Below are 12,519 nucleotides of genomic sequence, written 5' to 3' on the forward strand. Positions count from 1 at the left end.
CCTTGCGGCCCGGCTGAGCCCCGCTCTCCTCTGCCCGCAGAGCCTGAGCACCGGGATGGCGGTGGCCGGGGTGCTGGTGCTGGCCCGCAGCGTCCGCATGGTGAGTGCGGGGGGCTCGGCCGGTTGCGGGGGGAGGACGGGGTGGTGTCACGCGTGTCTTTTCTCTTGAGGGGCATCTCCACGGCCAGAACCCGGACACCTTCCCCGCCATTCTTGTTTGTTTTCCTCGGTGCTGCCTGTCCCGCTGCAGCTTCCTGCAGTCCTTTATCCAGCTAATTAGCACGGCACCAACTCTGGTGTGCAGCCCAAACACAACCATGGGACCTTCAGAGACCATCCAGTCCAACCCCCCACCACAGCAGGGTCACCCAGAGCAGGTTGCACAGGATCATGCCCAGGTGGGTTTTGGAGATCTCCAGAGAAGGAGACCCCACCAGTGGAGTTCCAGCCTGTTCCAGTGCTCTGCCACCCCCAACGTAAAGAAGCTTTTCCTCACGTTGAGGTGGAATTTCCCATGTTCCAGTTTGTGCCTGTTTGCCCCTTGTCCTGTCTCTGGGCACCACTGAGAAGTCTTGCCCCATTCTCTTGGCACCCGCCCTTTAGATACTGATAAACATTGGTGACATCCCCTCTCACTCTTCTCTTCTCCAGGCCAAACAGACCCAGGTCTCTCAGCCTTTCCTCGTAAGAGAGATGCCCCGTATCATCTTTGTAGCCTTATGCTGTACCCTCTGCAGTAGTTCCTTGTCTTTCTTGAGCTGGGGAGCCCAGAACTGGACACAGTGCTCCAGATGTGGCCTCACCAGGGCCAAGGAGAGTGGGAGGATGACCTCCCTCGACCTGCTGGCCATGCTCTTTTTAATACACCCCAGGACACCATTGGCCTCCTTGGCCAAACTGTCTCATGCCTCTAGTTCAAGTAAAGCTGAAATAGTTTCCTTGCATCTGTTCTCCCTACTTCCATGAACAGAACTGCTTTTTGAATATTTTTAAACATGAGCCTAAATCTTTGTTCACTTCTTCAAATGATGGGTTTGTGGCACGTGCTAATTCTACCCCACCGGCTCCAGCCGCAGCTGTGCCCACGCAGGTGGGGACCAACCACTCGCCCGTGTTGTTCCAGCTCCTTATAAAATAATACTGACTCTGACCTTCCCTCTGCACAGCTCCAAATGCAGTTTGCTATGAGAGAACATTTGTATGAAGTTTTTACTTTAAAATCTTAAAGGGAAGCCTGTACTACAAAAGTTGCCAGAATTCTTTTTTTTTCTTTTTTTTTTTTCTAATTTTTCTGCTTTGTTTGTTGCCTTTTTGTTTTTTTAAACCCAGGGTCCATGAATGTGTTAACCAGGCTGCCAGAGCTTCCAGTGCAAATGGGATCAGACTCGAACGAGTTCTGTTCGTAAAAACCTTCAGGCCCACAAGGTCCCGAGTTTCTGTATTCCTAGTGGGAGACCTTATGGAGCACAAATGGGAAGGTTTACTGAATAAATAACATACAGTAGAAAGATCTTTGAGCTTAGTCGTGGTGTTTCGGGTTTTTTATTTCCCCCAAGGGCTGGTGTGTCGCAGCAGTTGCACATAAGCAGATTGATACTTTTCACAGCTTTAGATGTAGGTCAGTGTTCTACAAAAGGCTTCTTGCCCCACGACCTCCAGACGTCAGTGTCTGAAGTCCTGGATGCTCCACCATCCCCAGCACTGGCCCTTCTCCCTCCTCCCCTAAACCAGTGGTGGCTTCGCTCCTCCGCTGCTGGCGAGTCTTTCCTGCTGTTAAGCTTGGTTTTCCTGTGTGATCACATAAACATCCCTTTGAATCCTCCTGTTAATCAAGGGCTATGGTGTCAGATTTAATCTCCTTGTGATCTTTTCAAAGGTGTACACCTGCTTTTGTCCCTCTCCTCTTTTGCTCCCTTATTGAAGTCTGTGTTGTTTCTGTCCTCCCTATTCCGCCTTTGTTTTCAGTGTGTCTGTTCTGTGCACATCTTGGCTTCCGTTCGCCTCTATTCTAGGACCCTTTAGGCAGCTTCTAAAACACTCTTTTCATGGTGAATTAAGCGAACTTCAATACGCAGTGCTCAAAAAATGTCTTTCTCTAAACCCTGCCTTCATGCCCACCCCTAACATTGCAAGTCCTGTATGACATGGAATGTCCCTAAGTGTCCTGCAAGGCTGGCACATAATCACTTTTGCGGCTTGTTACTATTAAAAATATATATATATATACACACTTGTCCCTGCTGTCTAATAATAGATCTGTAATTTGCCAAACTGTTTCAAGAAGAAGTTGGATTTAACATGATTGTTACTGCTGTACTTTTTTTTTCAAAAATTTTGTCTTGCTCTTTCCATCAATAGACAACAAAGTTTACTAGTGCTTCGGATATTCCTGTGGGGTTTGTAGAAAAGAATGTGAAATTGCGAGGAAAATTACATCACATAACTGAGAGAGGCCTGGAAGTTGAACACATTCCCATTAGCGTTCCTTTCATTTCATCGATACAGAGAAAATGTGAGTAAAAGAAAGTGGGGATGAAACTTTGTTCTTAGTGCGGCTGCACAGAGAAGCAGTAGGGGGAAGCTTGAGAGGAAGGGCTGAGTTACAGTCCTGGCTCTGCCTTTTTCCATACTTTCCAGGTGGAAAATTGGGGAATAAACAACTGCGAAGAGAGCTGTAAAAAGAGCTTGCTAATACAATATTTGTATTAATTGGCATAATTATAATGATATTTTTCTGGCAGCAAATGCTAGCATGCAGACGGTTCATTTGCATGCATAGCTCATCTCATTCCTGGCAAAAAGACTCTCTTGGAATTACGCTTTTATTTAGGGATGAAGGTCTGGCAGCCACATACACAAAGCCAGTCTCAGGGACAGTGACTTTGGCAGAAGTTGTCCATCAAGTCTGTGAGTCACACGCTGGCTCTGGGAATACCTGCAGGTGCTGATGCTTCTTGCCTGGTGTTTCTGCCCCTTCAGATAAAGTAATAGTGACAGATAATGAAAGCAGTTCTTCCTGTTTGCATGCAAAATAAACCAAACTAGCTTAAACAAATTGTGCGATCTTGAATTATTTTTTTTTTACTGAAGAAGAGTGAGACCAAATTCTTATTTGCAAATAAGTTGTGCTTTGGGGAACTAAAATGGATTTTTCTTAAATCCGTGGAAATAAATTCATTACCAACAGCTGAGGGTCTGTTCAAAGCCTAACATTTCCCTTGCTGCATTCGGTAATAAAGTTCTCTCTCTGTATAACCAGGGCAATCAAAAGGTCTTCTGCTGGTGAGGCTTGCTGGGGTGGAGTTGGCTCCGAGTGGCATGGCCTGGTTACAGCAGGAGTTAAAACCCAAACAAACGATATGGTTCCAACTTCTTGGAAGGGAGGACTTGGCCCTTGAGTGCCTTGTTTTAGTAAATAAGGTAAATATAGTGACAAAAACTGAATTTTGTCTGCAGTTTTGACTGTACTTAGGTGATTCCGTTATCTCAGTACATTTAAGGAATGTAATTATTTGTAATTTATCTATCTTAATATGAATTTTAAATGTTGTATTTGTAAATCGGATTTCAAGAGCAGTATTTTTGCAGACTGATTCATGACAGGAGTGTATTTCTCTGGCAGATATTGCTAAGGTATATCGTGTAATTCTGATGACCCTGGTGTTTAGTCCAATAAATGTTCTCTCCCAAATGTCTTGCATTAGTATTATGTTTTAACGGTCAGCTGGATTCCTCTTAACTATTAACTCTTTCTGCCAGAGGGTAGATTTAGCCAGAAGTAAAGCTTGTCTCTCAGAGGGAGTTCATATACACAAAAGAACCCCTTAAAACTGTTTTAAAGGTGAAGTGAATATCACATGTATTGTGCCATACACAAAAGAACCCCTTAAAAGGTGAAGTGAATATCACATGTATTGTGCTTTTTTATAGGGTCGATTTCTCAGCGTGTGCTTAAATGAAGAGATCTTGAGACAAGGGCTTGGCAGAACAGCCCGGATTGAAGGACTACACCACGATTCCCGTCTGTACTGGAAACTTCACAAAAGACTGCTTCGAGCAGAGTTAAAGGCCTTGAAGAAAAGTAAAGGGATATGGAGAGAAGAAAGCTACTCTGAAAGAATTAAAGATCGTATAAGCAACAATAAATTCCTACAGACACTGAAACAATTTGCAAACTGGTTGAGAGGCTCTATTTAAGGGTAAAAAGGGAGACCGGCTTGGAGGAATGCCAGTTACCGGTGTCACGTGCTTTATGTAAAGTAGAAGTTTATGATAAAAAACAGGGCCATAATTTTGAGGGTCCTTGTCTTGAACAGAAAACTCATTGTTATTTAATGCCACATTCTAACCCAGATGGGATTGAAATTTAGTAGTAGTAGTAGCCAGGCCACAAATTAAAAAGTTCTGAAGCTGAATTTTTCTACAATAATGTCCTAAATGAGTTGTCCACTTTTCCACCTGCTACATACCTGCACAGCTGTGTTAACTGAGTAGTGAAGGGAGTCCACAGTCCAGTTTTTGAGGTACAGATTTAGTTCACAGTCTACGGCCTTAAATGCTTCTCTGTTTCATGTCATCACTACGTAGCCCACATTGGTTAGAAAACTCCATTTCAGACCTTTACAAAGCTTGTGGTATGTGTTTACACATGAGTATTTTATTTGAGTTCTATTCTTATACTACTTTTATGTATAATTTGTGTTTTAAAAATGTTTCATCCTGAATAATGGGCTGCATAGTTACCTATATAAAAAGGTAATTTGTTATGGCTGGTCTTAAAAAGCTGGTCGTAACAATATGATCGTAACAATATGACACATAAAGTCATAACAACTAAAGTTTCTCAGGAAAAAAAAAATCACTTGGTGTATCAAAGAATATAAATTCATATGTCAGTAATCCGAATTTTTAGAAGACAACATTCACTTGAAGAGGAAAAATCTATGCTGTTTTTTTCTGATGGTTCTATAAATACCTAAAATTAGATTATAATAAAAGTTTAACATGAAATTTGAAAAGGTGGACCATAGTGTGTTAAGAACTTAAATTCTTGTTTTATTTTTGAAACAGATGTTGAGTATATGAGAGCATATTAATATTTATTTTGTAAATATTCTCAGAATAAACATTGAATTTCTTATGTTCATTGTTACATGTTTTATATACCGAGCACTTGACCTTTGTTTAACCTCCCACAGTCCCAATATTTATTTAAAGTGAAGTGTTTTACAGATTTTCTTTCTTTCTGTGTGATTGCTTGCCAATGCAGTCCTAGGGAGAAGAGTGTGGTACAGAAAAAATCTTAATAGCTGAGCATTGCCTGTCTGACAATTAGTTACTATGTCATTTCCTCTGCTGACTTCAGGGCAAAATTGTGAATCCTTAGATCCTAAAAAAAAAAAGCAGCTTTTCTTGAGGAAGAATAGATGCTAGTGCTTCCTTATTACTTTTGTTCTCAGGTGTGAGGCTGGTTTTTGCAAAGCCCAGTGAGCAGTTAGCCATGAAGTACCTGCAGCACAGGTCTCAGTGTTGGAAACCAGCATGGAGAAGGGGGAGCATCTCTGTGGGCAGAGGCAGACCTTGATGGGAGCTGGAAACCTCTCCCTGTTTAAAAAAGAAAAAAAAAAAAAAGGTGAGGCATCTGGTTTTATGCATTATACAGTGAAAAGCTGGGCCAACCACTGCTGTGGTACTTGGACACAGAAGTCATACAGATGGTCAGGGATTTGGGATCCACTGTAGCATCCTCCAAAGTGAAATTCAAAGTTGACTTTTAACCCCAAACGACGAGTTTAGTCTCAGCAATAGTCTACAACCCATGAGTGATTATAGCTGTTCCTACATCTGGTAAGTAGAAAAAGCTTTTCCAAACTGGGCATAATTGTATAGTTATATTTTTTTTTTCTGTAATAATTAAATACAATTCTACTTGGACTTTGCACTTGTAAGTGAATCCTAGGAGGATTTATCACAAAAATCCACACTAAAGCTGGGAGAAAAATCTCAGGAAACTGCATGCTACGTTTCTAACAAGCAGAGGTGAGGTGTGGATGAATATGAATCAAATTTGTTCCTTCATAGTATCGCCTCTTAGCCCTTTTTCCTCTTGATGAATTTCAGAAAAACCCTAGAGACTTTTCTAAATTACAGCAAACTGTTGTATCCTTTCCACTAGGTTGTGGCTTTTGAAAAATTTTTAAAAGGTGTCAATACACCTGTTTTATTGCTTATGTAGAAGAAGCCTCCCCTTAGCCTGAACTAAATTTTTGAAGTTCCCTTCCCTGTATTTGTGGCCATGAAGTAGTCTAACAAATAATTTCAGAGGGAACTATGGAAAGGGATATCTAAAATCTTTGAATTCGGACCTCTGATCTCTTTTCATGTTTGTTGCACATAACAAGAAGTTGTGGTGATGTTCTCTTACTAGTTTTTTGATCAGAATACAAACCCGGGGAAGCAGCTTGGTGTAAGGGATCAGTGCTGTAAGGGACAACACTAGTCTCACAGAGAGTAACCAGTGGTGTGGGATTTGAGATTGCACTGACAACTGATTTCACGAGGGTCAACTCCTCTAATTGTTTGTTAATGCTGTTTTCCTTATCGTCCAGGGCTTATCTGTTTAAAAAAAAACAACAAAAAAACAACAGCACCACACCCTCCCCCCTCAAAAAAGGACAACCCAGTTCAAAGCTGTGCTTTCCATCTGTGCAAGGCTTGAGAGGTTGCAGATCTTGTCTCCGTGGGAGGCCAGTCTATTGAAAAACCGGTAACAGGAGTAGAAACAAATAGCTCTGCAGAACCAAGCCGAGGAACTGACTGGGAGGTCAGGAGGAGAAAAAGCACTTTTCTCCATTATGTAAAAACACCCCACGCTGCCTCTGAGGAGCACTATCCCATTCCTCCAGCCACAGAAGCAGTGCACACAAGAGTATTTCCAAGCAGAGGATGCAGTTCTTGTGTGGTTGGGACCAAGAATTAAACTGTTTAGCTCTTGTGCCTTCACCCCTTTAACTCTGAATACGCTGTGAGACATACATCTTAAAAGGATCATAGGGAGTGAAAGGAGAGGCCTCCAAATGGCCCACTAAGAAAAATACCTACAGCATTGCACAGGCTTTTTATTGCTGGTGGGGCATGTAAGGCAAATGGTTGTCATAAACATCACCAGCTTTCCTGGGAGCCCGCCTGAAAGCCTCCTTCACTGACAGACTCACAAGGAAGCCTGGCCCTGTGCACAGAGCGAGGCCTCGCCGCCAGGCAGCCATGGGTGCTGGGGGAATCCCCCCTGCCAGGGGCCCTGGGAGAGGAGAGACGGCAGAGACGCTTTCCTCGGGTCACCTCATAGAATCATAGAATGGTTAGAGTTGGAAGGGACCTTAAAGATCCTCTAGTTCCAACCCCCCTGCCATGGGCAGGGACACCTCCACGAGAGCAGGTTGTAATGTCATTGCAATGTCCCCGCTCTCTTCCCAGTCTGTCGGGGTTCACACCTGCTGGTTCCCTATAAAAAGCTCCTCAGTCACCCACTGGACTTTCAGATATAAAAAGTTATATCTTCAAAGGAAGGGTGTTAACTCCTCCAGCAGAGATGTGTCTTCCCTCACGCCAAGCCTTTGGGTAGCTAAGGTCAGGGAAACCAGAGCCGTGCAAGTTCTGGTTATCTCTTCCCTGCGGCTAGTTTCCCTTACCCAAGGCAGGTGAACTGCCCTAAGGGTTCATCGTAGACTTTTAAAGGTAAAAACCCCCAAAAGTCAGTCAAACCCGGTGATTTCCCTCCCCAGGAACTAGTCCCTCAGGGGCTGTGAGGAGAATGGCGGGCGGTGCCGCCCCGCCCCGCCGCGCGGCAGGTGCGGCGGTTGCCGCCGTCCCGCGCGTCTCCATGGCACCCGCCGCCGGCGGGGCGAAGGTGAGCCTGAGGGGCCGCGCCTGAGGGGCCGCTCCGCGCCCGCAGTCCCCGCCGGACGGCGGCTCGCCTCAGCCCGGACCGCCTGCCCCCGGCTCGGCTCAGGCAACTCCGTGAGTCCCGCCGTAGGGAGCCCGTCCCGGCACGGTGAGGGAAAGGGCCCCCCGGCAGCCCCTAGGCGGGTCGGCGCTGAGGGGCAGCGCGGCGCCCCGCCGACTCGCAGCGGACACACAATAGAGCAGGTTGAATGGGAGCGGGCGCGGGGCCGCCGCAACACCGGGGCTGGATCGCCGGCCTCAGCCGCCGCCGCCGGGGCTCCGCTGGCGGGCGGGAGCGCGCTCCGCTCCGGGCAAGGAGCGGCTCCGGGTTTCCCCTGCGCTCCGCGCCGGAGGGCGGGCTGGGCCGGGCCGGGGCGGGGCGGGCGGCAGCGCCGTACGTTTGAACGAGAGAGCAGGTTGAGGTGGTGGGGGAGCGCGACGGGACCGAGCTGAGCCCAGCCCAGCGACCCACGGTGAGTGAGTGAGTGAGTGAGTGAGTGAGTGAGTGAGTGAGTGAGTGAGTGAGTGACGGATCTGCTCCCGGACAGGACGCCCCGGGCCCCCCGGCCCCTGAGGCGCAGGCGAGTGGGCGGCTGTGGTGCGGCCCCCGGGGGGGGGCTCCCTGCGGTGGGGCCGGCCCAGAGCACCCTCGGCAGCATCGCGGGGTCCCTGAGGGAAAAGTCAGCGGCCGAGGGGCTGCCGGTACCGGGGGCTTTTCCTCGACGTGCCTGGTGTCGGACGGAGTCTCAAGGTTGCGTTGGCCGTGTTTGTTCTGTCGGTTGAATAATGAACGGTGCCGGGTAAACTTTTAAGTCGTCTTTTGGGCTCTGTGCTCCTTCTCTTGGGGGTAAAACTCGCTTTTGCCGTGTGGCTCCGGAGGTTCTGCCGTGGGGTTGTGTCAGAAGTTGCAGCACCCGCTTTGGTGCTGAGCTAAAAGCAGAGAAAACTGCTGCCGCTCGGTATGGTTTAGGCTTAGGGAAAACCGTGTGAAACGAGGCTTAAAACATAAAATCCTGTCTCTGCTGCGAGGAGCGGGGGACATCACCCCAAAAGCGTTGTAGGGTGCGATGCTTTCGATCACGCTTGGTCCCCACCCTGTAAGATGCTGCCAAAGGCGGTGGTCGAGAAGAATCAAGCCTCTTGCTGGATTGACCCCTTCCTAAAAATGCCTTGTTTGAGGGTTGATAATCCATGCCAGAAACCATTTTTCAAGAAAGGAAAAAAAAAAAAGAAAGAAAGTACAACGAGCTGGGAATTATACTCAATGCATGTTTTGTTGTAATTAAGCAACTGTATAATTCTGGGAACTTCAACTCTAGCTGACCGAAAAGTGTTTTGAGAAGAAGTGTTATTAAATTACAGGGAGAAAGGTATAATCCTTATCTGATGAACTAGTCATAGGCTCTTTGTTTAAAGTGTGCTTTAACTCCTGAGTTGTAAAGCACAATGTTTGCCTGTTTTGAGTGGACTCTTGTGATTTACTTGTCCTTGGGACTTTTGGCCCTTAAGTTACAAAACTTAGAGGAGGCAAAAGAAAATTTTGGGTGCATGTTGTTCTGAAATGTGAAAGAATACCTGCACATAACACTACTGAAAAGAGAGACAGGGGTCAACCCTGCAACAACACAACTGAATTAAAGATAATGTGGTATTTGGAAAGAAAATGCAGACTTTTTGAGAGGTGGCAGACAGCAGAGTGCATGCACAGTGTTAAAAATCTGCCTGTCTTCAAATGTTAGCTCCCTGGAATAAGTTTGAGAACACTTTATCTTTCTTTTTTAAACTTTGAAGGATGCTTTTTCTAGGTTTAAAAATGCCACTAGACTATTACATGAAAAAATGTTATGTTTTGTCAGTTGAAGATGCACGGTTTGTGGAAAATTATCTGACTGGTTGCAGACGCTTTCTGGTTTTGTGCTACCTATTGTCTATAAAAATGGGGATCAGCTGGTGGTTTTGGATCAAGTGGTGCACAACTCATTATTTTAACAATACTGGCTCAGCTTGGGAGGTTGCCTAGGGAATTGATTTAATGCTTCTGTCCTTTCACCCTTTGAGGCGGGTGTCCCACGATGACTTTGATCAAAATCACCAGTATTCGTAAAGGAGAATAAAATTTTCACTCCATAAAAGCAAAGGAGAGGCCACCCGCTATTAACAGATCCCAGTTTTGCATGAGTTGATCTGTAATTTATAACACTGTCAAGAAATACCTGTGGCAGTAAAACAGTTTTATGATGAGCAGCAGAACGTAGAATTAAAATTAGACCTCCATTCAATATTTAGCTTCCCCTTATTTCTGGGAAAGGCTTTAATGCCGAAGCTGTGTGTTTCTGTTTCCTCTACAAAGTAATGTTTCTATAAATAGAATGGTTTTCCTTTAATGAAATCTGAATAAGGATTTTCTTTTTTTAAGGTGTCACCCAAGATCCAATTCAATTTAAATTGATAACCTAGATGGCCACAGCTGCATGGGGGCAGTGTGGTGGTGGCAGTGGATTTTTTTTGTTTGTTTGTTTGTGGGTTTTAGTTTTTTAATAAGTTTCAAGAAGTCTGAATGTTAAAAAATACCACAAACACTCCAAATTATGAAAGCTGAGATCTGTTTCCAGGTCTCTTAGAGACCTCCTGTATTGTCTTCAATAGGAAGTTTTTTCTGCCTGTGCCTTCAGAGGGGGTAAGATTGCTGTGCACAATTACCTTGTGGGGCCCTACAGAAACTTCTATTGTTAGTGCTTTGGATTTACTTGAATGTGTTGAAGTGAAGGTGCTTTATGAACACAGTTATTACGATGTTTTCCTCTTGGCATAGTAGAATGCAGAGTATGTTCTGAGCAATCATCATGGTTATTGTACTGGAAGGGTGTTAAAGCCACTAACCAGCAAAGCGTGGTTCCCCCGGGCAGTGGAGCAGGGCTGAGCAATCCACCAGAGATTAATTGCTTTGAACCACTGGGTCTGGATTGTGCTAGAGATAAATCTGTCTTTGCTTCCAAGTTCGTAGGCAGAAGGTGCTTCCACTGGAGAACTGCTGAGGTTGGCCAACGTTAGTGCAGACTGACCTAATGGCCAGGAGGGAGGTGTGTGTGCTCTTTGTTTTGTTTGGTTTGGTTTCTTTTAATTTCTTGTTTATTTTAGGAAACTGGAATTGTTTTCTGTAACAAAGGGGGCTTTCTTCTTCCAGTCCGAATAGCCACTGAAGGCATTATCATTACTGCAGATGTCTGAGCTTGTACTCTGCTTTCCTGATTTACTTTTGCTGGTCATCTGGCATTACAGAAGCACTATCTGGTTGTACCTGGGTGGCTGAAAGTGGTGTGGAACATGTATTTGAGAGATGGAAAAGCAGGCTGGGAGATCCAGAAGGTGTGGGAACTTTAATAAGTGCCTATCTGCAGTAGCAGATATTTCCTCAAGGGCAGCGGGAGTACAGAGGAGTGGAAGGGAGAGGTGGGCAGAGCTGCAGGCAGCCATTTGGAAGCAGCCACCTGTTGCGGTGCTGGAAAAAGCCAGGGACACAATGCTGGGGATGCAGCGTGAGTCCCTGCAGAAGCTCAGGTCCAGTGGTGAACACTGCAAAACTGCTTCAAGGGCATTTGGCTGCTTGTGTTAAAGCAGTGTATCATTCTTGGCAAGAGGTGTCCATGTGAGTCTCTTCAACTCGAAATTTGTTGAGGTTGCTTGCAAGAAGTTTCAAGTGTAGACAAGCTGTTGTGTAGAGCAGTCCATGCTTCATTACAGACTTGATTAATTGGAACTGACGCAAAGTTCACGTACCCATGCACACTAAGCATGACCAAGCGTGTCACTGAGATGAGTATGGGATGTGTCAACTGTAACTGCACAGGTCTACATCAGGTGTTGCTGAGCCTCATATCAATGTGTTTCCCATGTTCTTTGCTTGGTCTTAGATAAGTAGCCAAATATCATAAAAGACACATTGGTTGGTAGTGTCCCCACGAGAAAAACATGGAAGAATATTGACAATTGCCAACTGTGTCAACTGACAAATGGAAAGGGTCTTGTGGTATGAACTATCTGCTCTTTGGGGGACTACGCATCAATTGATAAGTAACCAAATATCATACAAGATGCAGATCATCCATGCATATGACTGGCTGTCTTGGCCCAAGTCCTTCCCAGGCACCTTATTTTATCTTAATATTTGATCACATTATCTGGTGCTACAGCAAAGCAACATCCAGGGTTTCGTAGGTTATAGCAAGAGTGAGAAGTCTGGCAATAACTGTTTCAGTTATTGAAATGGCAGTGTTGCCCATTTCAAAGATTAGGATCTTGTATATTAACAGTGTGTCTGAATTATTAATATTTACTCCTAGTGAGAGGTGGATACTCTCAGGCATGATCTGATGTGCTGCATACCACCTGCTTTTTACAGGGCATGCTTCTGTTGATCTGGTGAGGAAGAAAAGATCCTTCTTAAAGCTGTGAAATGACCTATGGGAGAGAAATGTTTATTTTAATTTCTAGAAATTGAATTAATATTTTTTTTAAGTAATGATAGGTAAGAACAAAGAGAGCTTGTATTTCACGTTCATTATCATGACTTAACATCTT

General features: G+C 45.1%; 2 protein-coding genes across 2 annotated transcripts in view; both read left to right on the forward strand.

Moving 5' to 3' along the window:
- The first annotated feature begins 6 nt into the window (after positions 1-6).
- On the forward strand, positions 7-5,140 carry LOC106890273 (chromosome unknown open reading frame, human C3orf33). Its single transcript, XM_014945978.1, has 4 exons — positions 7-100; positions 2,359-2,512; positions 3,260-3,420; positions 3,931-5,140. The coding sequence occupies exons 1-4, from the start codon at positions 56-58 to the stop codon at positions 4,195-4,197; spliced, it is 627 nt and encodes a 208-aa protein (XP_014801464.1). The 5' UTR covers positions 7-55; the 3' UTR covers positions 4,198-5,140.
- Positions 5,141-8,352: 3,212 nt separating this feature from the next.
- The window catches only part of PLCH1 (phospholipase C eta 1), a 95,084-nt gene continuing 90,917 nt past the window's right edge, over positions 8,353-12,519 (forward strand). The window contains exon 1 of the mRNA XM_014945736.1: positions 8,353-8,414. The gene's annotated coding sequence lies outside the window, so the exon portion shown is untranslated. The remainder of the gene's footprint in view (positions 8,415-12,519) is intronic.

Source organism: Calidris pugnax, unplaced genomic scaffold, assembly GCF_001431845.1.
Source record: "Calidris pugnax isolate Ruff unplaced genomic scaffold, ASM143184v1 scaffold111, whole genome shotgun sequence".
NCBI classification, from domain to species: Eukaryota; Metazoa; Chordata; class Aves; order Charadriiformes; family Scolopacidae; genus Calidris; species Calidris pugnax.

Excerpts from the sequence above, each read along its gene's own strand:
- LOC106890273 (XM_014945978.1), top strand. The coding sequence starts at position 56 with ATGGCGGTGGCCGGGGTGCTGGTGCTGGCCCGCAGCGTCCGCATG. Across the intron at positions 101-2,358 it reads TGGCCCGCAGCGTCCGCATG|ACAACAAAGTTTACTAGTGC; the intron begins GTGAGTGCGGGG and ends TTCCATCAATAG. Across the intron at positions 2,513-3,259 it reads TTCATCGATACAGAGAAAAT|GGCAATCAAAAGGTCTTCTG; the intron begins GTGAGTAAAAGA and ends CTGTATAACCAG.